General features: G+C 39.5%; 1 protein-coding gene across 14 annotated transcripts in view; it reads right to left on the bottom strand.

Annotated features, from left to right (window-relative positions):
- The window catches only part of REPS1 (RALBP1 associated Eps domain containing 1), a 74,404-nt gene extending 51,338 nt beyond the window's left edge, over positions 1–23,066 (bottom strand). For 4 of the 14 annotated variants that reach the window (XM_019951703.3, XM_019951701.3, XM_019951698.3 and 1 more), the window contains exon 1: positions 22,363–23,063. In XM_019951703.3, the coding sequence (XP_019807262.2) occupies positions 22,363–22,515 (153 nt within the window). In that variant the 5' untranslated portion in view covers positions 22,516–23,063. Of the gene's footprint in view, positions 1–22,362 lie in introns of all 14 variants that reach the window. The other 10 variants (XR_002179713.3, XR_012324880.1, XM_019951704.3 and 7 more) reach the window with 4 other exon arrangements.
- Positions 23,067–24,425: the final 1,359 nt, after the last annotated feature.

Genomic DNA, 24,425 nt, shown 5'->3' on the forward strand with positions numbered 1-24,425 from the left:
AAAGTAAATAAATAAAATTTTTTTAATTTATTTAAAAATTTAAAAAAAGAATATTGAGTTAATTACTATAAAAGAGGACAGAGGTTAAAAAAAAGAGGACAGATGTAGATTTTAAAATTTTATGAAGTTCTTGACTTGAACTTCTGAATGGTATAGGTAATTAAAAAGATTCCTCTTAGCAATATATCTGATTCCTAATGCTATAATTTTACTCGCTTTGGGCAATATAAACTCCTTTTGACAGTCAACTATGGTAAGAGTAGTACATACAGACCAATAAATATTTTATTGCTTATAATCAGTATCACAGTCATTAGTTGTCTAAAGAAATAAAACATTTCTGACAGCCTCAAATGTAAAGATTCTAATATGAAAAATTATATGACTGCCTATAAAGTTTACTGGTAGTTCAAGTCCCCACGTCCAATTAAAATAATTTTTTGTATTACCTACTTAACCAAAAAAACTTAAAACTGAAATATAGATTAAAGGTAAGAAAGGATAAAAACAATAAAAATACAAAAGTGATTTGAAAAATCCCACAAACCATCTAAAACTTAGGCTTAAAGTAGTAGTGTTTGCCTTTAGAAAATATTATTGAGACATGGAGATAATCTAGTAAAATCAATCTGGCCAATAAACTATACTTAGGGTGACCACAAAATTTACATCCAACCTGAGACATTTGCAAGAGTGAAAGGGAGTACTATTTATAAGTATGCCTGGACAAGAGGCATAAGCCAGGATTGTTTCAAGCAAAGACAGACTTATAACTTGCCTTTCCAAAACACCTTTAAAGATAAATGATTCCATTTAACCAACAGAAGGCAGAAGGTTACAGGAAAAGCCAACACTTAAAACATGTTCCCTTACAATATGTCATATTGAATATTAATCTTAATTAAAGAGTAACATTTTTCAGAAACCAGTACTAGTAATCAAGCCCCTCTGTTTTCTTACATGGAGACTTAACTGACTATTCTAGAGCTACAGCAACTCTAGTTTACCAAAATTTTAAAAATAATAATAAAAGTTAAACATTTAAACATGGGCTGGGCATCATTCTAAGCACCTTATAAATTAGCTCATTTAGTCTTCATAACAGAAACTTTCATCCCTGAAAGACAGAGACTTTTACTGCTATTTTACAGATAAGAGAACTAAAGGATAGAGGTAAAGTAACCCACCATGGTTCAAGGAAATGGGGAAGCGGAGGATTCCAGGGCATGTTCTTCTCTACTGCACTATATTACCACTACAGCTCCTTTACTGGGAGGACTGGAAGCCCATGACTTTCCCTAAGTACACAGAATAGAGTGGAGCTCTAAAGTGTCTGCACTCAGTGAGTAGAGTTAGAGTGAACAGGGTTAAGCAGTTGTGATGTAATTTCTTGTACATTTTTCTCTATCACTGGCAAGTTGTCAGTAAAACACAGGCCTGGGAAATATCTATTACTTGTTTTGTTTGTTTACAAATTTATTTATTTATATTTGGCTGCGTTGGGTCTTTGTTGCTGCGCGTGGGCTTTCTCTAGTTGCAACGAGCTGGGGGGGAGGGGTGCTACTCTTCGTTGCAGTGCGCAGGCTCCTCATTGCAGTGGCTTCTCTTGTTGCAGAGCACGGGCTCCAGTAATTGTGGCACGCCAGCTCAGTAGTTGTGGCTCGCAGGCTCTAGAGCGCCAGCTCAGTAGTTGTGGCACACGGGCTTAGTTGCTCCGCGGCATGTGGGATCTTCCCAGACCAGGTCTTGAAACCGTGTCCCCTGCACTGGCAGGCTGATTCTTAACCACTGTGGCACCAGGGAAGTCCCTCTATTACTTGTGATAAAGAGAAACCCATTTATCCCACTCTTAGGATAGTGTTCTAACCCGTGCTATGGGCTATTGAAGGTTATTAAAGGGTGAGGATGACAATAATGATTATGATGGTAGTTAACACTGATGGTGTACATACAATGTGTCAAGCACTGTTCCAAGCTCAGTAACATATTAACTAACACAATCATCCTAACAACCTTATGAGGTAGGTACTTCTTTCAAAACAGAAAACTGATATGCTGGTGAGCTTGCTCAAGGACACACAGCAAACAACAGAACTTGGATTGAAACCCATGCACTTAACCACTACATTATTTCATAGCAATTGTATTTTCCCAGTGGTAAATTCATATAATAAGCTGTGCTATACCAGAGTTCTACTATGTTACATCATAAAACAAGAGTTGTTAGTTTTGACGACTAGGTCACAGAATCAAGTTTTGATAACTGTTTGCTATGTGAATATAGGTAAGTTACATAATATGTTTTGTTTCCTCGTAAATAAAAGGCAAATGTTAGATTCTACCTCTAAGATCCCTTCTAGTGAAAATATTATTTCTCTGAATGAAAATTTTATATCAAGTCTGTAACCACAATACAAACTATCCTCTGAAAACGTCTGATTTTCAAAAATCTATTTCTGCCAAAGTACCAGACAAGATTATTAGTTACGTGCTCCCTTTTAAAAATGATACATATTTAAATACATATTTAAATATGAATTGTTATGATGAGCAAAAAATATAAGGAATTAATTTCACTGTGTTGGGGATTTAAGTAGGAATAATTAAGTCACTTGCTAAACTTTGTCCTGTAAATCTGCCTCCAAAGGAAAGATATCTGGTGTGAAATTCAAGCATCGGTACTTTTGCTTTGTAAATGAGTGTTTTATCATATTTTTGTATAAAATATTTGATAACAAAAAACTTTCTGGACTCTAGTTTTTTATTATGCCTTAAGGTCAATTTTCCCTTTTATAGGAAGAGAACCAGTGTTGTTACTCAAGAAAAATAGGAAAATGACTTGGCTTACCACATTTGTTTTATAACCGACATTTAGGAACATAATGCACAGAGTAAAAAACAAACACTACTTGTCCTGAAACCAGGTGTATCTTAGAAAATAGATAAAAATTGAAGAACAAAAGTAGTACTAAATATAACCATTCAACTAATATGAACCCATGGTACTGCCTTTAAAAAATGCTGATAAAGTATACATATCAATATCAAATGTTCCATGGCATTTTACTCAATTAGAAAATGCTATAACATACAGAAGTTCATGATGATTCAACATCAGACCCCCTCAGTCCTTTGGGGCTTATCTGTCTTCCTTTCAGTTTCTTTAACTGCACGCTGTAATAATTGGGTGGTGGCTCAGAGTAGTTTTGCTGAAGACCTCCTTATTCTCCCTTGCTGGTTTACAATGATGCTAGTACCAAGATGCTTTACACTCAGTAAATCTTAATGAACATATCAAATATCACAAAACACCTTCCATCCCCAACTCAGGATGGTAAGAACAAAGGAAAAATAGCCTCAGGATCTTCCAAAAAGCTACATTCTTTCTAAGGAAATAATAATAGTAATAACTAATAGCTATATAGCACTACTCCAAATATCAGGCACCGTAGTATTCTACTTATCTTACAAATTCATTTAGTCCCCAAAACAATCCTATACAGGTGCTAAGTTATTCTCAATATGCAGATGAAAAAACTAATGCCCAGAGAAACTAAGGCCCAGGGCAGTGAAATACTTGCTTGAGGGTCAAAAATACTAAGAATTCAACTGCATCTTTAAAATTCTATTAAAGATTTTTAGTTGACCAAATGAGGAAATAAACAACAAATTATCAAAATTGATGATGAAAAAGCTACTATTTATTGAGTGGTATACCAGTACTTATTTAAGACAATCCTCAAACAATTTAAGAAGTAAGCATTGTTACATTCATTTTATAAATCAAAACAGTGAGGCGAAGAGAAAGTCCTTGTCCAAGGTCACAGACTAGAAATCAGCAGGGCCAAGATATGAACCCAACTCTGAGAAACTCCAAAGCCTGGCTTTTTCCATTATGCGTTTCCCAAACTTCAGATTCTTGCATACCACCATCACAAGCTCTGCCATGTCTACAGGCCACTTGTGCTATTATGTTCTTAATATTTCTTCTTTAAATCAAGACACTTTAAAAACTTAATAAATTTATTTTAGAAGGAAAATGTATCACTATATAAATGGAAATTAAGTATCACCTGAGATAAATAGAAAATAACAAAAACAGTAATACGTTCAATGAAAACAAAACTGTCATTTAATTTCAGCCAAAATACCACTGTCTGCAAAAAAACCTGTTCTTTATTAAGAGAGTTACCTGTGTTAGAAAGGTGTTAAAAACTTACAAGTAACAAACCGAAACTTCCTCCTTAATCAGATTTGAAAAACAATTCAAAAGGAATAGCTCACTATGTGCTTTCGCATTTGTTGGGTACATAGCCCACACTTTGGGAAACAAATCATAAGGCTGCTCTACTGCCTCCCTTTAATTCAGTATGCAGCTATGCCTGCAGTCTTTCTTGCACTCGTAACATTTTAGAGAATGCTCTAACAAGAAACGTAGGCACACTGTTATAATTAGTAGCCACAGAAATGCCTCAGCCTCAGCAAAATGCTCCCCTCTTAAGTACGCACAATGTTCAAAGTACACAGTAGGCCCTAGGAGGCATGTAAAGTTTTAACACACATCCCCTATTCTTAAGAAACTTCTAACCTAGCTGAAAACATAACATACAAATGACAAAGATAAGCTATTATGTAAGGCTGTAATCTTATACACTGAAATGGCTGGTGTTTTGAACACAAGTTTTGCCATCTGATGGAGCTGGATCTGAATTCCAGCTTATGTCAAGCATGTAGCCTCTGGAGCCCCAGGTTTCTCAGTTATAAAACGGAAATAATATATATTCTCTAAGTTTAAAATTAAACATATGCCAAATAGTTCAATGCCTGACCCATAGCAGGTGCTATGTAATTAATACTTGTATCTGTAAGAATTAGAGAGAAGTTACTATGGGTTGGAAATATTTGTTAGGGAAAAAAAAAAAAAAGCCTAACCTGGATGTTAAAGAATGGACAGGTTTTTGGGTAAGTCAAGATGGGCATTCAAACTGGGGGGGTGCCAACAGGTCAAAGTAGGAATTGTAGTGTGGTTAGGTAGTAAACTGGACCAAACTAGATGGAGCGGGTTCTAAATGCCAGACTAATCTTTACTGAGCACTTCTGAAGAGTATCATATAAGTTTTCAGAAATTCGCTTTTTTGTTCTTTAGCAATTACAGAAAACCTAGTTAAGACTTAGGAGGCTACTGCAGTAGTGTAGCAATAACATAGTCAGAGCTCAGAAAATAATTAATGCAAAGGACAGAAAAGGATGATTGAGATTTTTCAGAGAAAGAAAATCTCAAGGACTTTGTAGGCTGAATGTTAAGAAAAGGGGTCAAAGCTGACTCTACACAAGAGAAAGACACAGTAGGAAGATAGGATGCTTAAAGATATAAAATAACATAATAATTTAGCATCACAGAGAACAAAAAGAAGAGATAATATCCACCAAGAATTAATTCAGTATCAATTACAAGGGAGATGATAAAACAGAATGAAACCTAAGAAAATATTACGGGACTTGGTGGCTAGGATAAAGGTGAACCTTAAGAATATCTTTTTTTTTCTTTTTTTTTTTTTTTTTTTAAGGGGTAGGGTAGGAGGAACAGAAAAAAGTTAGGCTACTAGTACAGACAGTAGAGAAGAAATCTGGGCCATTTGTTACTTGGCAGTAAAAGAAAAATAGAAAGGCAGATAGATGGGTGTACAGTCAAATAAATAACACAGGAAGCAAAAAGGAACACTATTAGAAAATAACCATTATACAATACAATTAGTAATTTTGACAATTCTGTTTTTTCCCTTTGTTAGGTGTGAGAAACACAAGTTTGGATTCACTCCAGAAACAAGTCTTAGGGGTAATCTACAGAAATGTGATTAGGGAAGTAAAAGATTTCTATCTCTACGAGTTTTAAATTGTGGGTAGTAATAGAAAACCTAACTATAAATTCCTTTCCTCTGGTTATTAAATCCTCAGCTTCCTGAAGGCAGGCACAGAATACAGTAGGTTCTTAGATTTCAAAGGTTAACATCAGTAGTTTCTACTATTCCTGTGAGATTTACATTGACCGTGACAAGTAGTATAATCTGTAACTGTGACACGGCACAAATCTCAATGGCCTGTGCTAGGGAATGTGCAATCGCTGTCATGTGAGTGTACCCAGCACCCTCCCTCTAAATGGATTTGTGGTCTTCTCCTTTCAGCCAGGTACACTGGAACTGGACAGAAGCTGTGCTTTATTATATTTTATAAAGAAAATATAAGCAACAGTGCCAAGATTCCACCATGATTTATTTTAGTTGCCAATAAATTCCTATTTTGTTTCTTTTAAACTTCTTACATTCTGCTATTAAAAAAAAAAAGAATAGGGAAAAAAGCATTCTGAAAGGGAGGGAGAGGGAACTGGCAATGTTGGTCAGCAAAGCTGCAAAGTCAAAACTCCGAGAATTCTGTGCTATTTGTTCCTGTTCTTGCTGCCTCCTTCTCTTCTCATGCCCAGAATACTGACTGGGGTGGGGAGAGAGTACCCATAGCACTAGCAGTGGAACATCCAAGGCTGCAAGCTTCACCACCCGTACTTTTTACTTTCCTGGGTGAGGACCCCAGAAGTGCCTTAATTCGTCACCCCAATCACATCCATATATGCACAGCAATAGCAGAGCTAAGCAACTGGCTTCCCTAAATAGTTAGCTCTGTTTTATAAACATCTACTATGTGCTTTTGCTGCTCTAGATAATCATGAGGTCATGAAAGAAAAGAAACCTGAATGTTATTTACAGTTTACTTATAATATTTACTTATAATATTGTTGGGATGTAAATATCCTGGAAAAGCAGTCAAGCAATGACATAAACGAACAAAAAGCAGTAACAGTGCAAAACACATACAGAAGGATAGGCAGGAGGCAAATGAGAGTCAGAGAGAAGGTAAGGTTGTTCAAATGACATTTCCAAACATATAAAAACTAAGGCACGTTTTTAATAAAAGGGGGAGGATGGAAGCACGGAAGCCGGGGGAGGGTACCGCAGATGAAGAAAGTTAACATGATGAGGAAAAAAAACCTAACAAGTAACTGTGAGAAACAGAAAACAGATCTGCTAGAACACAAAGTCCACATTAGAAGAATAATCAGAAACAAGATTGTGAGAAGTGGGAGTGAGTTGGTAGATAACTTTTAAGGCTGGGTAAGCATGACTACTCAGATTTGATATGCTCTCCCTACTGCCAAGCATTTTACGAGAATGCTATGCTTTCCTCCAAAAGAGTCAACTAAATTAAATGAGAAACTACTGACCTGTTTCCTTATTTAGATTACTTATCTACCACTATTTGCTAGTTGTCATGTTCAAGAATTAGAAATTATACTTCTGAAAGGCAGAGAATCTCATGTGAGTTTATTACTAAACTATGGTATCTTTAAAAATAAAAAATTAAAAACATCCTTGAGGTACAATGGCTTAAAGAACAGTTATTAATATGCATGCTCACCATATCTGACTAAAGCCACCTGAACAACTTCAAAAGTATTAATATTAACTGGCTTATTCACAGTCTAACTGGAAGATCTATATAATCAGGTCTCAGAGGCTCCATATTGTTCAAAAAGGCTCATTCCCTGTCGTTTGGAATTTTTTAAGTGGTATGACAAAATGAAGAGGTTAGGCTAGGACCCATCAAGGTACTGATGAAGAGTGAAGCCCTGCAGCACCAATTAACCAGTCCAATAAGATCTGGGTGCCTAGCACAAGCAGAGTGATCTGAGGAAAACAAGAATAAGCTAACGCTTGCCTTCAAATTGCCTGTCACCTATCAAGGATAACATACACACACGAACAGGAAGCTAGAAGTACAAGTTGTATATACAAGTGCAAACATATACAACAGTATGGGAAGATTACAGAAAGGGGGTTATCTGGTAGAGAGGATTAGGGGAAAGTTCAAAGAAGCAGGATGTCAAACCATCGGTTTGGCCAGAAACTTCATTTGGGGTTTTCCGTTTTCTTTCTAATTCCATGAAAACAGTACAACATTGTCTTTTATGAACATCAAGATTTTCCTTGATGATTCAGATTTTTTTAATCACATCTGGGATAAAATTTTTGAAGGAAACTAAAGGACTATAAAAAATGAGTTAGTTTGCAAATATCTCAAATATCTCAATATAGAGAACTCATCAAGAGAAGGATATGCTCTGGATCCTAAGGAAAAATACTGAATAAATAAAACCTCAGTAACAGTGTAGAGAATGTAAAAGAAAAACCAAGTATGAATTAGTTCAAAGTCTAAATTAGAACACATTTTTGAAAGAGTAATGTACCAACTTGTCAGGAAGCAATCCGACTTCCACTCATGCCTCCATGAAACCCAATATTGAGTTTGGTAGCATGTGACAGATGACTCTTTCCATAACTCTCCTTCCTTTCTTTGTTTCTCTGCTTTCCCTCCAATGCCTCAGGCAGCTACTACCTCAGGCTTCCTTTTGCTCTCTCCTTCCTTTAACTCCACAAGTTCATCCTGGCTGATCTTATTTATACCAATGGCGTAAACTGCCACTCCTATGCTAAGGAGAGCAAAACCAGGTTACCAAGGACCCTCTCCTAAGTTTCAGTCCTCTGGAGAAGCAGGTCCTCATAAAGTCAAACAAATTAATGTTATCTAGATTTCCTAGAGGAGACATTGACTAAGTCGGCCTTGGCGGATGAAAGTATTCTGTTTAGCCATCTTTTAGAATGTTATTTGTGTTGTAGAGTGTTATTTGTATTCTATATAAAAACAGTTTAAAATTTTATCCCTTTATTTCAATAAAATTATTAATTTACTCAGCAAACTACCGAAAATAAACAATGGCATCTAAGTAAATGTAGCAGAAGGACCTATTTTTAAGTTTTATTTGCAAAACTATCGCAAGACACGCTGCTGAAAGACATGGATAAACCGGACTTGTTATAATAACTCTTAGAACCTAACAAGACTCACAGCAGTACAGGGACTACACAAGCTGGTGTGGGGACCTCAGCGTGATCTGTAAATGTCAAGTAACTCTAAAGAAGAAATTGGGGAATTTAAAATATTGAGAGATATAGTAGATGGTAAAGATATGAGCATGGAAGTGGGATAATAAGTATTTAATCATATAATATTTAGGAAGTAGAGCAAAGTGGTTAAGAAAAGGACTACTTAAATCTAAGCTCTACCATTTTCGAGCTGTGTGACCTTGTATTAAGCTACTTGTCCTTTCTTTATCTTCATTTTAAAAGCAGGGATAGTAAACTGTACCCACTTCACAAATTAATATTTGTAAAGGGGTGCAAACAGTACCTGACATACAGTAGGCAGTACACTGGCATTTATTATTACTATTATTATTTGAATTGGGTGCAATATATATTCAAGCTAGTGACAAGCAAACATATTTGGGGGGAAAAAAAGGATAAATCCATGATCACTCATTCAACACTCAACAAATGTTAACTACCAACAATGTGCCAGAGATATAGTTGTGACCAGATAGGAACAATGACCCCCTGCTAGGTTCTTGGAGCTTAGGAGAAAGATTTAAGTTTTCCAGAAGAGCAGGAACCATGTCTCTTCCATTCACCTCTGCATACTCCATGCCGCTGGTGCATACCCTGATGCATAATAGATGTTTAATAATATTTGTTGAATTAATGATGTAATTGTAAGATATTAAATAGAAGAAAGTACTCTGAATATATGGAAAGCAGAATTCAACAGAACCATCCCTGAAGAAATGGTACAGCAATGCTCCAGGATAACTCACCCTCAAGGAATTTTTCCACACATCTAATTGTTGAGGATCATGAGAGCATTCAATTTCTTATTAATTAAATGGGGATAACAATATCTGTCAGACTTATATTATAAAGATTAAAAGAGATCTTGCGTTAAATGAGAAGCACAAAGCTGCAACGAGATGCTGATGGGAAAGCGTAGGCTAGTCTGTTCTAGCTCTGAGGCACATTCCTCAGCTAAATGCAATTTCTTTGCCTTGGAGGTTGCTTGCAAACAGCTAAGACCTCTTACTTTAAATGTGCAAATGCCTTTTGGGTTTAACAACCATGGTTCAATTCTCTGGAGGCTGGACTAAGTTCAGGTAAAGAGACGTTACACTTCCTCATCCACCCTGCCTTCCTAACAGTCTCAAGAGAGTTTCAGAAAATTTCTTAAGTCGTAAGTGAGAATACCTAAATCTCTACACAAAAGTGCAATTTACCATCTACTCTGAAAGGACATTTCAAATACACTAAGTTAAGTTTGCATCCCTCATTTCTATTGAATAGCCTCATTCAGGAACCACCACCAAGTCTGCACAAGCTTCTAAAGCCACCCAGCTGCTGCTCTCAAGCTTTCAAATGCCCACTAAACCTTGCTGCCCAGATGGACTGAACATGACATGGATGTGCTCACTCAGCACATCCAAATTCAGCACATTGCCTTCAACTAAACTAGGCCCCCCCTCCTCACTTCTTTATTTCCATTAATGGTTATCATCATTCTGCAAGCCAAGTAGGCTCAAAACCTCAGAATTATCCTTTATTTTAGTATTTTGGTGGTAAACTTCACTTCAGGAGTAAAAATCCTCTAATTACACCATGAAAGGGAGAAACACAAAGCATTATTGATAGGATCAAAGGATTGAGGGCAGTGTAGTAAGTTCAATGCAACAAAAACAACAAAACGTATAAAGCTAGGTTTGAAGAACAATGGGGAGATTTTTACTACCATTAAAGCCAAGATCCTACAAATTATGAATTTTCCTTAATAGAGCAGAGCTCGAGTGAACGAAGCTTCTCTGATCACCCTCTAAGAGCCAGGCACTACACTAGGTTTACATGTTACTTCACTGTGGTATTACGAAACTTTTGGATTTGGTATCATCCTCAGCCTACAGATGAAGAAATGGGAGTCTTCAAAGGGGGTTAATTAAGTTACTCGCTCAGAGCAAGAAAGTTAATAAGCACTGAGGTGGAGATTCAAATCTAGAACTGTCACATTCCTAAGTCTGTGCAATTTTGACCATACTCAATACTTGCTGACGCAGAAAATTACAAGGGTGTTGTAAGTAAATACTTTTCTATGAAATATAATTAAGTGCTTTAGAAAAAATATGAATTCTTCTAAATCAACTATTAATAACATACAATACCAATAAACACTGTAGTTTAAGCAGTCAAACCTCTGATCCTTCTAGTCACAAATGAGACAAGAAAAATCAAAAATACTCTTGAATAGTTTCTAGACAATAATTTCTTTTCGTAAGGACACAGATATTCCTATTTCCACATACAACGTTTTATATAATCCACAGACAAGAAGCAATAATCACTCTTAGATCAGCACTCTTAGCAGCTATTTTTTATCCAAAGGAGCACATTAATATAGGGACTTCTCTGGTGGCGCAGTAGATAAGAATCGCCTGCCAGTGCAGGGGACATGGGTTCAATCCCAGGTTTGCTTAGATCCCCCATGCCGTGGAGCAACTAAGCCCATGAGCCACAACTACTGAGCCTGTGCTCTAGAGCCCGTGCGCCACAACTACTGAAACCCACGCGCCTAGAGCCCGTGCTCCGCAACAAGAGAAGCCACTGCGAGGAGAAGCCCGCGCACCGCAACGAAGAGTAGCCCCCGCTCGCCGCAACTAGAGAGAGCCCACACACAGCAACAAAGACCCAACGCAGCCAAAATAAATAAAAATATTAAATCTTCAAAAAAATATATATATTTCCATTATTCCATATCACAATTTTTTCAACCCCTTCTTAATCTATTAATTAATGTACTTATTTATACCCAGTTGTAATGAATCTTCATATGGCAATCTCTTCCATACATAATATCTATCGATATATCACCTTTCATATGATATTCAAAACACAAATGCGTAACCAAATGCCAGATTACATTAAGTTACACTGAGGTTTTGTAATTAAAATTATATAGACAGCACAGAGTCCTTTATTCTCTACCACACTCACCTGCGCATTCTCCAAGATGACTATTTCATGCATTCCCCTCACTCTCCAAATTATTAAAGTTTTAATTTACAGCTTTGAGGTATAATTTATACATCACAAAATTCAACCGTAAGTGTACAATTCATTGAGCTTTAAGAAAATTTATAGAGTTGTGCATCATCACTACAATCCAATCTTGGAACTTTTCCATCACATCACCCCCAAAATTTTCCTCCAGAGTGTTTCCACTCCTGCCCTGGCCTCAGGTATCCACTGTTCTGTTTTCTGTATAGATTTGCCTTTTCTAGACATTTCATATAAATGCAACCACACAATACGTACTCTTTTCTGTTTGGCTTCTGTCACTTATCAGGTTTTTGATATTCATCTTTGTTGTAGCATTTACCAGTAATTTGTTCCTCCTTATTATAGAACAGTATTCCATTGTATGGATATACCATATTTTGTTTATCACCATTTGAGGGACACTTGGATTGCTTTCCAATTTTTGACTATTGTGAATAATACTGCTAAAATGGACATTTACAATTCTTTGTGTGCACACATCTTCATTTCTGTTGGATAGACTCCTAAGCGCGGAACTGCTGGTTTGTATGGTAAGCATATGTTTAACTTTTTAAGAAAAAGCCAAACTTTTCCAAAATGGCTGTACCATTTACCTTTCCAAGAGCAGTGTATAGGATTCCAGTTTCTCCACAATACCAGTAATAGGTAATGTCAGTTTTAAATTATAGCTGTTTAAGTGGGTGTGTTACAATATATCATTGCGATTTAACTTGCATTTCCTTAATGACTAATGATGTTGAACATCATTTCATATGCTTATTGGCCCTTTATAATATCTTCTTTGGTGAAATACCTACTAAAGTCTTTTGCCCATTTTTTAATTGGGTTTTTTCCTGCATAACTGAGTTGTAAGATTTCTTTATATATTCTAGATTAAAGACCTTTACCAAGTTTGTAATATTCAAATATTTTCTGAGAGTCTGTGGCTTGTCTTTTTATTTTCTTAAGTATCTTCTGAAGTGTAACAAGTTCTAAAACTTCATTAAAGAAGTCCAATTTATCAGTTTTTTCTTTAATGATCCATGCATTTGGTGCCATATCTAAGAACTCTGCCTAACACAGGGTCACAAAGATTTTCTCCTATGTAATATTTAGAATTTTTATAGCTTTAGGTTTTCCAATTACAAATTGACAAAGTCTATGATTTATTTTGAGATAATTTCATGTACGGTGTGAAGTATATAAAACAGTATATCTAAATCCATTTTTTAAAACATACAAACATCCAATTGTTCCAGCACCATTTGTTGAAAAGACTATCCCTTCCCCATTGAACTCTTCTGGCACTTTTTCAAAAACCAAGTGATCATAAATATAAGGGTTAATTTCTGGACTTTCAATTCTGCTCCACTGACCTATAATGCTTATCCTTATGCCAATCACACTGTCTTGATCACTGTAGATAAGTTTTAAAATTAGACAGGGTAACTCTCCTATTTTGTTTTCAAAAATGCTTTGGCTATTCTAGATCCTCTGCATTTCCTTACAAATTTTAGGATCAGCTTCACAATTTCTACAAGAGTCTACTGGAATTTTGACAGGTATTTTACTGAATCTATAGATCAATTTGGGGAACTGCCATCTTAACATTCTATCTTCCAATCTATGAATACAGACTATCTCTCCATTTATTTAAAAAAAAAAATCTTTACTTAGGGGAATTCCCTGGTGGTCCAGTGGTTGGGACTCCACGCTCTCACCGCCGAGGGTCTGAGTTCAATCCCTGGTCGGGGAACTAGGATACCACAGGCTGCACGGTGCAGCCAAAAAAAAAAAAAAAAAAAAAAAACGTACTTAATTTTTCTCTCAGTAATGTTTTGTAATATAAACATCTTGGTGCTCTTTTTTTGTTAAGTTTATTCCTAAGTATTTTATTCTTTTTGATGTTACTGTGACTAGATTATTTTTTCCCTTTCTCTCCTCCTTTTGAAATTGTGGAAGTTATCTGTTTCCTATCAAAGAACTGCTGTCCTGTGCCATCAGGATCCTAGACCATTCTTGCTTTCTCAAGGACTTCTCTCCTCATCTTCCTTCCTTCCCGTATTAATCCTAACAACTAAAACCATGCTGCAATATTTCTTATATACTCAAAAAATCAAAGACTTCCTTCACATCCTCATACTTCCGCTTTGGCCCCATGTCTGTTTCCTTTAACTTCTTTAAACCCAATTTCTAGTTCCTGGGCCACTGTGTATCCCTCAAGTCACTCAAATCTGGCTTCCACCTCTACCAGTCTATGACACTGGCTCATTATGGTCACTGATGACCTTTAGGTTGCCAAATCCAACAGCCATATTTGTGCCCATATCTTCTCAACCTCTCAGCCAAACTCAATAGTTAAGTATCCCTTTCTTGAAATACTTGCATTACTTGGTATCCATGACATGATCCAATATATATTCCCAATTTCCCTACAACCACTCGAGCTGTCCTTCTTAGCTTCCTTCCTAGAGGGCTTCCAGTTTACCCAACTTAGAAATGTGCAGTGTTCCTCAGGTTTCTATTTCTAACCAATCCTTCTCTCCTCTCTATAGTCTCTTCTTCAGTGATTTCACCTATTTGCATGGCTTTGAATATCACTAACACACTGGTAAGCTTCAAACTGACATCTCCAAGCCAAATATCTCTGAGTTCCTCAAGATTTGATGATCCTCTCTGATAGAGGCCTTCTTAACGATCTCACAGGCTTCTGAGAACTTACGATTGATAAAAGAAAACTCCCAAATTCACCATTACCTTCCACCCAAATAAAACAAAAAACCCTGAAAAACCCATTCGTCTTCCAGGCATCCAATAATGGTGACTTCCGGCAACATCCCTGAATGTTTCCCCCGGTTATATTCTATATCCAATCCATTATCACATCCTCCTATTTCTACCTACAAATATCTCAAATATGTCCACTCCTCTCCACCTACCGCATCACTAACATAAGCCATCATGGTCTCCTACCTGAACTACTGCATATCCAGTGGCCAACCTGTTTCTGCTTGCCCCAATGTTCTCTTCTCTACACAGCACGGTAACCTTTGATAAATATACTTTGGATGCTGCCACTCCCCTGAATATAAACTTTCAGTCTTTTATAATCCAAACTCTTTATCCCTGTGTACAAGGCCCTGCAGCATGTGGCCCCTGCCATTCTCCCCTCTTGCCCATAATGCTCCAGCTTTTCATCTCCTCAAACACACAGAGTTCTTCACATGCTCTTCAGGCCCTTTGAGTGCTCATTCCTTCTATGTGAAACATCTCATTCTCACTCCCTTACCACGTCCCCGTCTCCTCAGAGAGGCCTTCCCTTATACCTAAGTAGGTCCACATAGCCTCCCATGATTCCCCATTAATACAGTTCTTTTCCTTTTTAACATTACCACAAGTTATAATCCATGAAGGCAGGGAAGATTTCTGAGTTTTCACCACTGCATACACACCCTTGAGTATAAATAGTAGCCATGAAGAAATATTTCCTGAAAATATACAAAACTGACTTAAGACCTACGTTCAGCTTTCCCAGGTCTGTCTGCTCTTCCTTAAAACTGTCTTAATGTAGAGGTCCATGGGATGAGCTTGACTAGGTTGGGGGAAGGCTGGCTATCTCAAATTATATGCAAATTTTTGCGTAACTATGTTTTCTAAGCAGATGTCCAGCATGTGCAACAGGAATCTCTCTCTCTTTTTTTTAACATCTTTATTGGAGCATAATTGCTTTGCAGTGGTTAGTTGCTGCTGTATAACAAAGTGAATCAGCTATACATATATATATATATATCCCCATATCTCCTCCCTCTTGTGTCTCCCTCCCATCCTCCCTATCCCACCCCTCTAGGTGGACACAAAACACCGAGCTGATCTCCCTGTGCTATGCGGCTGCTTCCCACTAGCTATCTATTTTACGTTTGGTAGTGTATATATGTCCATGCCACTCTTTCACTTCGTCCCAGCTTACCCTTCCCCCTCCCTGTGTCCTCAGGTCCATTCTCTATGTCTGCATCTTTATTCCTGTCCTGCCCCTAGGTTCTTCATAACCTTTTTTTTTTTTTAGATTCCATATATATGTGTTAGCATATGTTATTTGTTTTTCTCTTTCTGACTTACTTCACTCTGTATGACAGACTCTAGGTCCACCCGCCTCACTACAAATAACTCAATTTCGTTTCTTTTTATGGCTGAGTAATATTCCATTGTATATATGTGCCACATCTTCTTTATCCATTCATCTGTCGATGGACACTTAGGTGTGCAACAGGAATCTCAAAGGAATCCACAACCAAAAAAGAGGTTAGATGGAAATACAGTCTAATAAATTCGGTCTTCATCATTTAACAAAAGAGGCTTAAATTCCATATAGAGTCAACTCTTAAAACGAAATGAAGAGATGTGGTTTTAAGACTTTTAAGTCCTATAATTTATCAAACTGCAATAAAATTTGGTATATGGTATGAACTTAAAGAAAAGATTTCTGAAGCAAAATTATTACAACCTGATTTTTATGTCATGCCTATATATGCAACCCATCAACCATAAATTCCTTACATAGAGGCAGAGGGAAATGACAAATCAAGATGCAGCTATCACAGGAAAGGCTACAGAAAATGAAACATGTATCAGGGAAAACATCAGAAATGCCAAGTCTTACCCATTTCAAATTTCCACCGGCCAGACACTGTGAAGAACTAAGTACCATGGACATTAAAACACTTTCATCAGTTCCCTCTTATATATATACTCACTTCAGCATTCTAGGCAAGAGTCTCCTCTTCAAATCTCCCAAAGTGTGTAAAAGAAATCAATTCCAGTTTCAAAATAGCGTATCAACTAATTTCAAGTCTGTGTGGCTACTTTCTTGAGGATGTGGCTGGACAGAGTGTCCATCCCTACACTGTAACCTCTCCTTTGAAAACCCCAATTCAATCATTTCCATGGTGAGAACTAAAATCCAGGCATTAAAGTGACTTGTTCAAGGTCAGGGCTGGAACTTGCCTTCCATGTTTAGTTCTCCTTACATCAACTTCTCACACTCTTTTAGAGCTCTGTCAAAATGCCTAGCTCGAATTCTCAAGATACTAAGACTCTAACTCTGGCCTACTGGCTAAAAAAGAGAAGACTAAAAGTACATTATGATATAGGAAAGAAAAAAACTTTAAGTAAATATGACACTACAGAGAGCCATGAAGTATGACTTCTTTCACAAACAGTATGTTTTTCAACTGTGTAAAGTGTCTGTTCAAGGTAAGATTATTTTTATAGTTTGTTATAATTTTTTTAGTGATTACAAACAGACAAAATCACTACTCCAGAACAACAAACCTGACATTTATTTCATTAAGTATTAAGTTTGTAACTTTCAATGCATAAATGAGGCTCTGCTTCTCTATTTTAATCCTATCTCTAATGAGTAGATCACATAATTGAACAAATTTCAAGAGAGACAAAATGGTTTGTTTCATTGTCATCACTTTTCCTCCATTAAACTAACGTGTTATTCAAATATTCTACCAAGATATTGCTCAACACAAATGAACTGAAAGATTTTCTCAGCCTCATTTATAGGATACATTGCTTATAATCTTCAATAAAAGAACAGTTAGTACTAGAACCTTTTATCAAGCTATTATTCATTCAAAGTCTGTATGAAGTTTTAAAGCTTTTCCCAAAGACGAAATTTTAAGTAAAAGCTAGAAAAGCATCCTGATTAGTGTAGTAAATAGCATACCTTCCCTAATGTTTCAAAAACAAAATAATTCTGAAGAAGATTATTTTTAAGCCACTGAATATCTTCTCGCTCAGCAGACAGCAAAATTCCTCATGATTAAATCCTATGAAGCAGATTTTTCTCCCCCTCGTCCTGTTCCTCTCTGGTGTGGAGCATAATTCTATAAAGCTTTAGCTCACTCGCTTTAGCTATTAACACACTGTCTCCCCAAAACAAACTCTTAAACTCAGAACAGGTTTTACTCTGGTATTCCAAAACAAGTGTACTGAACGTTTCTCAAGATGTTTGACAGTTGTAGCAATGTAAAACTCAGGATACCAACTACAAGAATCTTCCTATTTCTCTTAAGTGGCTGTGTTTTCAGACATCATCATACATAAAATTATTTATTTTGCAAAGGAGGAAATCCACATATAACTCAAAATCAAATAATTTTAAGTCTCTACTCTTCATAAGAACTATGGGCAAACCAATCACATGAACAGTGAAAAGCAGGAAAGAGCTGAGAGGTGGCAAGAAATAATGGTAAAGGAGAAGTACTCTATTCACTAACTAGTCATTTTTGTTTGTTTTGTTTTGAATTTTGTTTTATTTACTTTTTTATACAGTAGGTTCTTATTAGTCATCAATTTTTATAACATCAGTGTATACAACTAACCAGTTATTTAACTTCTCTGCCTATCAAGTTCCTAGTTAATAAACAAGAATACTCCTCACTTCTCAGGGTTCTTACAAGATCAAGTGAGTTCCTGCATGAAAATGATCTGCCCAGTAAAAGAACATAACAGGCACTCAATAAACGCCAGCTCCTTCCTCCTTCAGTTCTGAGCCCTCTGTTCTTTGTCCTCTATACTCACTCCCCCAGATGACTCAGCCTTCTCATGACTTTTATTAACAAATGCTGAAAACTACCACATCAGTCAAAGCCCTGATGTGTAAATGCATGCCTACCCTGTGAGAAGCTGTCTGGCCTCTACCTCCAAGATACTCAGGTGATAAAGAGGAGAGACCCCAAACATGTGAATTTCACTGTAATAACCGGCACTCAGGGTGGACAAATCACACATTTCCAACTGTCCCCTGGAGATTTGCACTGCCGTCTCAAAATGCCTGAAATCAAACTCATTATCAACTTTTTAAAATCAGGCCCTCTTCCTGCCCCTTTTCTAATTGTGAGTGGTGTCCAACAGAGAGTAACACTTGCCCTACTCGTCTCTCATCAAAATATCACCAGACAACCCAAGCCCATCAGGGCTACCTTCATAATCTCTACTTTATCTTCAGCCTCATTTTCTGTCCCACTGTCACCACCAGAGTCCACATTAGGTTTTCTGAATCTTGGCACTGCTGACGTTTTGGGGCAGGTGATTGTCTGCTGTAGGGGCTGTTCTGTGCATTGCAGGCTGTTTTAGCAGCGCTCCTGCCTCTACCTACTAGAGGCCAGAACTGCTTCCTCTCCCTGAGTTACAACAAGCAAAACTGTCTCCAAATGCCTCCTGGGGGGCAGAATCACGCTCCCCGCAGTGTCCCCCACTCCCATATTTGAGTCCCATAGCCCAGTATGTGCGAGACAATCAGTCCCCAAATTTGTCTCCAGTTTCTTTCCTCTACTTCCAGATGCTCTGATCTTCTAAATGCCTCCTAAAGCACTGCTTTTACGAGTCAGTTCTCTTAAATCTACAACTCCCTGCCACCTTCACAATTAGTTCAAAGCTCTCCACCCAGCCTTGATAATCTGGTCTCAATGAAACATTATCCCACAAAGCACCTCACATTGCGGCTACCCAGCAGCCCTTCAATAACACAGACCTGTTCATCCAGCCCCTCCTTTCTGTTCTACTGCTGTCACCCTGGTTTGGGTGCCCAGTACCTAGCATCCATTCCGGATCACTGCTCGAGCCTCCTTCCCCACCCTCTACTCTCTCCTTCACTCAAAGTCAAAAACTATCATTGGGGCTTCCCTGGTGGTGCAGTGGTTGGAAGTTCGCCTGCCGATGCAGGGGACACGGGTTCACGGGTTCGTGCCCCGGTCCGGGAAGATCCCACATGGCGCGGAGAGGCTGGGCCCGTGAGCCATGGCCGCTGAGCCTGTGCGTTCGGAGCCTGTGCTCCGCAACGGGAGAGGCCACAACAGTGAGAGGCCCGCGTACCGCAAAAAAAAGAAAACAAAAACAAAACAAACAAAGAAAACTATCATTGAGTCTCCATTGCCTACTGAAATATGAAATCTGCCTGTTCTTTAGAATCTTTCCTACCGTGGTCTCTTTCTGACTCTATGTTCCAGTATCGCCAAAACATACTCTAGCTTCAGCAAAACCTGTCTATCTGCTAGTCCTTGCAAAGGCTCCTTCCCACACCTTCCACCTTTGGTCGTGTTTTTTCTCTGCCTGGAAGTCCTCTTCATCCCTCCACACTAATATAAGGTCCACCTGAATTAAGTCAAGAGGCCTTTCCTGGTCATACCTTCCTTTATCCTCTCTTAGGGCATTCACATTGCTTTATGTTACACATGTGTATTCCTGTAGTTTACAAGGTCCTTGCGAACTTCTTACTCCTGTTTTGATGCCCTGCAATGCCTTGCCCAGTGCTAAGTAAAAACTAAACATTACACGTGAGTTGCCCCAAATGTTTCCCGCTTAAGAAGCAAGGGAGGGCTGTGTTTTCAGACAATGCTGAACTTCCATAAGGGAATTGTCCATATTCCTCTTTTGTTCCACATTTTATGTGTTAGGCCAATTTTTAAGTTAACTGCCTGCAAAATACCCAGAAAGCTATAAGAATTCTGCTTCTGCTTCAGGGAGTTCCCAGTTTCCAACGTGTAACTGAATCCTGACTATTTACGCTATTTAAGTTCTCTCTTTATACAAAAAGGCAACAGAAATTTATTTTTGAGTGTTAATAAAATTGAGCACAACATGAAAATAACTTGGATTGGATTAAACATATTTTAAGCAAAGGTTAATTAATGCTAATTTGCATCCTGAATAACATAAAGTCTTAAAGTCTTCATGCACTCTTTTTTTTTAACAACATGCACTCTTAAAAATATGAAAGTCAGTTTATTTCAGCTCCCCCCACCCCAGACATAATAAGCCGAATAGAACACGGGAGTTTTCCCCTTTAGTTTTTTAATGACTTGAAAGTATTTCTACAAAAAGAGCAAAATCATTACTGAGCATGTTCTGACCAGACCTACTCCTATAAGTGTAACTCCAAAGCCATTTGGGGAGCGTAGAGTACCCTCACAGCCGCGGACCCCGTTTTGTATGCCCTTGAGCTAAGAATGATTTTTACATTTTTAAAGGGCTGTAAGAATGAAAACAAAGAATATACATAAAGAGACTGTATGTGGCCAGCAGAGCGTAAAATACTTACTTTGTTTTCAGCAGAATGAATATGAGACTCCTAGCTGTTGGTATGTAAGACACCGAACTTTTCCTCCCAAAATTTTTAAAAAGCAACGTAAAACAAACAAGATTATGCGAAAAGACAGAACTCATTCAATTTAGTCATAGCTAGTGCACAGGTAACTTCTAAAACAGAGGCCTTGGGGACATTTTTATATTTCCCAGAATTTTTGTTAGAAGCACACTTACGCTTGAAGAGTTGAGAGCGCTTGGCCCAAAGCCACACTGGGGGTTAACAGAGTGCGGTCAAGGACCCAGGTGTGAAAAGTCCTCATTCAGGGCTCTCCGCAGTGCACTACATCATACCTATGCACGTGGCTCTAAGTTCTGGAGATCTGGATAACTGGCTTGGATCACCATAAAGATGAAGCTTAAAACCTGTTTCTGATATGTTGTTTAGACAGACTCTCACTAGCAGCTTTGCATCATTAAACACAGAGTAACATCAATGCTCACCACATACGTTAGAGAGAACTTCCAGGAAGCCTTCTATTTTAAAAGCAGACGTGATGAAGAAAGCTTAAAACTTACTCTGCTTGCTCCTCTAGGGCTACAGATTGAGGCAAATATGCACCTTTGACTTCCAGTTGCTCAATACTTACCTCCCAACCCAATCCACAAATTCCATCAAGTGCTATCGAATGCCAATCGAAAAACTACCCAGTTTACATCAGCCACGCATCCTATAAAGTTCTTTTCATAGCTACTTGCAAACTACTAGCTAAAAGTTCTAATTTTTTAATCTCCCTAAGAATTGAGCTTCCTTAAAATATATAAAAGTAGGTACCAGGATCTAGGATTCAAAGACATGGTTAACAATCCAAGATCTTTCATCTGAAGTTGCTCTTCCAGTGTTGAAAAACACAGATTCTGAGGGGCAGCCGAGAGATACAGGACTTACGCTCTCCAGAGGTAATACACAGACCCCCCCCCCAACCCCACCCCCATCGTATCTTTGAATGACTTTTGTCCTCGAAGAGCGACCCCCTTCCCCTCGCGAGTCCGGGCCTTCCGGGCACCTGCGGCTCCGGTCCGCAGCGGAGAAACCCGGGGAAACCTGCCCACAGCCGGCCCTTCTGGAAACGGCGCCCACTCCCACCTCGAGGAGGCTGGCGGCTGGAGGCCCGAGCCGCCGGGAAGCGACACCTCGGCGGCCGGCCGACCCCCCGGACGCGGCGGACGGGGACGGCGGCGGCGTTACCTGGTGGACCACGTCGTTGGGCAGCTGTGCGGCCCGGAACAGCTCCAGCACCCGCCCGTGGGCCGCCACCTTCTTGGTGCTCTCGCTGTCGCAGTAGGAGAAGAGATCCGAGTAGTATTTCTGCTCCGCATCGCTCAGCGTTAAACCTTCCATCTTCGCCTCCGCTCACAGCCACCCCGCCCCGCATGCAACACCCGGGGCCCGGCCCCGCGACGCCGGGACGGCGGGGACTGCGCGCCGCCCGGCCGCCTCCTCCTTGCCCCCCGAAGCGGCGGGGAGCCCCGGCCTCGCGCGCGCGCCGGGGGCGTCCGAGCCACAGGGCCCGGAGGTCGCGGGGAGGGGGCCCGGCTGGGCTCGGCGCGCCGCCGCCTAAGAGGCTCCGCCTCGGCGGCCGCGGGGAGGGCGCGGGGAAGGAGGCGGGGGCCGCGGCGGCGCGAGGCCCGGGCGGACTCCGCCACCACCCCCGCCGCGGGTTCGAGTCTCCCCGGCTCCCCGCCGCTTCCCCCCAGACTTCCCGCCTCGCCTGCCCCTTCCGTCCACGCCCCCGGAGAGGCAGCACTTCCCGGAAAAGTTGTGGGGCTCCTAAAGTTTCGGGGGCTCTGGGCTGAGCGCGGCCGCCGCTCCGCCTCCCTCCGCCGCCATTTACTGCGCCCCGGCCCGGCCCCCGACGCGACCGCACCAACACTGACAGCGGCTGCCGCGCTCCAGACCCGGATGTGAGGCCAGGAGGAGAGAGCGCGAGAGGGAGAGAGAAACACCCACCGGGCTGGCTCGGCCGCTCCCTGGAGAGGGGGCTGCAGCGCCCCCTGGTGGCCTGGGTCCCGCGGCGGAGGGCCGAGCCGCCCTTGGCGCCCTGCGGGAAGAGCTGGGACCCCCGGGAGCGGAGACCAGGGGGGAACAGCACGCCGCCCATTCAGACCTGGAGAACTTAGAAACCGGCTGTAGTTTGGATTGTTTCAAAGCTTCTGGCACTAAACGGTTAATAAACATTGCGTGAAAGGGGAACATTGTTCAGGTTATTACTGTATCCGTCGTACCGTTTTGAGGTCAGATGTTACTGAAGATTAATTCAATATTTCTTTGTGCTCTGAAGGGCTATGAACATCCAACCCATCTGAGAACTCTCATCAGACACCAACCACTGAGACCTAACTTCCACTCTTGCTCCAAGCCGTGTTTACCTGAGAAACAAAGTTGTTGAATAGGGGGAAAAGCTGGCAAAGTTTTTCTCTTTGTACAAGGTGGTTCTGATCAATAGGAACTTAGTGCTATAAATATATAGCATCAGCTCTATAAAGGTGTTTAGGCTGTGGACAGACCACAGGGGCTCACTCCTGGGACCCCCAATTTCCTCCTTTATGAAAATCATGAGGTTGCACTATTCTGCACCTATCTGAGAAGTGATTCTCAAGATATCTCAAATAGAATATCTTAACAACAGTTTATCCTTAGCAAATAGGAAATATTTCCAAAACAGCTAGGGCAGAATTAGACAGATTTTTCAGTTTTGGTTTTTATTTTGTCTGCTACAGGTTACTCCCCAGAGTGCTGATCTTACAAATGACCCATAAAAGGAAAGTAATATTATAGGTTCGAAATCTTGCATCTGGAATTCCAAAATTCAAAGAGCACTGAAAATCCAAAGGGTTCTTTGTAACACTTTGTCAGCAAAACCTGCCCTGTTTCATTTGGAGGCAAAATCTCAACTCAACTCACATGAGACTATTTATAGTCTTTATGTATGCTGTTTAATGTCAATATTTATTCATTTTACTCCAGGCTTCAATGGGATATTAATATGCACACAGTTATAGGCATTGCATTACTTTTCTTTTTTTAAAAAGGAAGAGGGTTTGTGGAGCTGTATTTGAATAGTAGCACTTTGTACACTTACATATATAACATGCCGTTAATCTCAAGTTTCTCTATCTCTAAAACTTTAAATTTGCCATAGCAGTTCCTCACGTGTCCCTACAGGACACCTACCAGAGACCCACAGATGGCCTGTTTTCCAAACGTGTAAAAGGGAGGAGCACATGAGGTAGGCACTGGCTTACAATCGT

Source organism: Tursiops truncatus, chromosome 12, assembly GCF_011762595.2.
Source record: "Tursiops truncatus isolate mTurTru1 chromosome 12, mTurTru1.mat.Y, whole genome shotgun sequence".
Lineage (NCBI taxonomy): Eukaryota > Metazoa > Chordata > Mammalia > Artiodactyla > Delphinidae > Tursiops > Tursiops truncatus.